Source organism: Limulus polyphemus, unplaced genomic scaffold (genome assembly GCF_000517525.1).
Source record: "Limulus polyphemus unplaced genomic scaffold, Limulus_polyphemus-2.1.2 Scaffold1552, whole genome shotgun sequence".
Lineage (NCBI taxonomy): Eukaryota > Metazoa > Arthropoda > Merostomata > Xiphosura > Limulidae > Limulus > Limulus polyphemus.
The window spans coordinates 211,224-212,792 of NW_013667162.1; the positions used below are offsets into that span (position 1 = coordinate 211,224).

The 1,569-nt window shown below is 31.9% G+C and overlaps 1 protein-coding gene across 1 annotated transcript in view; it reads left to right on the top strand.

The window, feature by feature from the left end:
* The window catches only part of LOC106464064 (transcription factor Sox-5-like), a 102,295-nt gene that overhangs the window by 95,002 nt on the left and 5,724 nt on the right, over positions 1-1,569 (top strand). Inside the window, exon 11 of the mRNA XM_013924175.2 lies at positions 736-943. Within this exon, the coding sequence (XP_013779629.2) occupies positions 736-943 (208 nt within the window). The remainder of the gene's footprint in view (positions 1-735; positions 944-1,569) is intronic.

Here is a 1,569-nt window from a genome sequence, read left to right on the forward strand (position 1 = left end):
TTGTTGCATTTGACCATAAACTACAGAATCATTGTTGCATTTTACTATAAACTGTAGAATCATTGTTGTATTTGACTATAAACTGTAGAATCATTGTTGCATTTGACTATAAACTGTAGAATCATTGTTGCATTTTACTATAAACTAGAATCATTGTTGCATTTTACTATAAACTGTAGAATCATTGTTGCATTTGACTATAAACTGTAGAATCATTGTTGCATTTGACTATAAACTATAGAATCATTGTTGCATTTTACTATAAACTAGAATCATTGTTGCATTTTACTATAAACTGTAGAATCATTGTTGCATTTGACTATAAACTATAGAATCATTGTTGCATTTTACTATAAACTAGAATCATTGTTGCATTTTACTATAAACTGTAGAATCATTGTTGCATTTGACTATAAAATACAGAATCATTGTTGCATTTGACCATAAACTACAGAATCATTGTTGCATTTTACTATAAACTGTAGAATCATTGTTGCATTTGACCATAAACTACAGAATCATTGTTGCATTTGACTATAAACTACAGAATCATTGTTGCATTTTAATGTAAGATAAAGAGGTGTTACAAATTCCAATAAAAATATGGTTGGAGAAAATTTGTTATATGTGTTCAAGTGGTGACTGGTAGGACTGATGAAAAACACACTTTTAAAGAGTTTTATTCAATGTATTAAACTAATCCAGATAACTAATTTAAACTTTCTTACCATTTAGGTGCAAGATGGAAGGCCATGTCGAACGCAGAGAAACAACCATATTATGAGGAACAGTCACGATTAAGCAAACTGCATATGGAAAGACACCCAAATTATCGTTACAGGCCACGTCCCAAACGAACCTGTATTATAGATGGGAAGAAACTTCGAATTTCAGAGTATAAACAAATAATGAAACATCGTCGTCAAGAAATGAGAAATATGTGGTAAGAAAGTATATTAATGATATCATACACCGTTATTACTTTTGATAGACCTCATTAGCATTGCATATTTTAATGAGGTACCACTAGACACAGATTACGTGTACACTAATTAAAACGAAAGCTAGGCCTTTTTACCCTTGTGCCATTGAAAGTTTCGGTAAACTCTGCGAAACCAAAAGTAGATAAGATATGCCCTGTTAGAGCTGCTGGGCTTAAGTTATTTCTCTCTATATATATTCCCCTTTTTACTTCTCTTAGACCTTGTGTTATTGCTGTATACTCCTATTAGTCTCATTAGACATTATGTTAATACTTTACATCTTTGTTAGATCCGGTGTATCTCTGCCTTGATCTTATGGTGGTGTTATTGCTGTATACCTATATATAATAATAAAACACCTTAGGTATGAAACAATGGTGCGGCCAAAAAAAGGATTGAGTGTGTGACTTAAAGGATTGAAATCAAAATTGGCGGCCAAACTAGTAGCTACACTTATAGTAGTGATAAAAATTTTACAGCAAATATTAATTCATTGGTTAGTCAGGCCGCGTATTTTATTTTATCCACCATCCTGCTCCAAGATGAACAAAAAAACGCGGCCTGGCTACCTAATGAATGAATATTT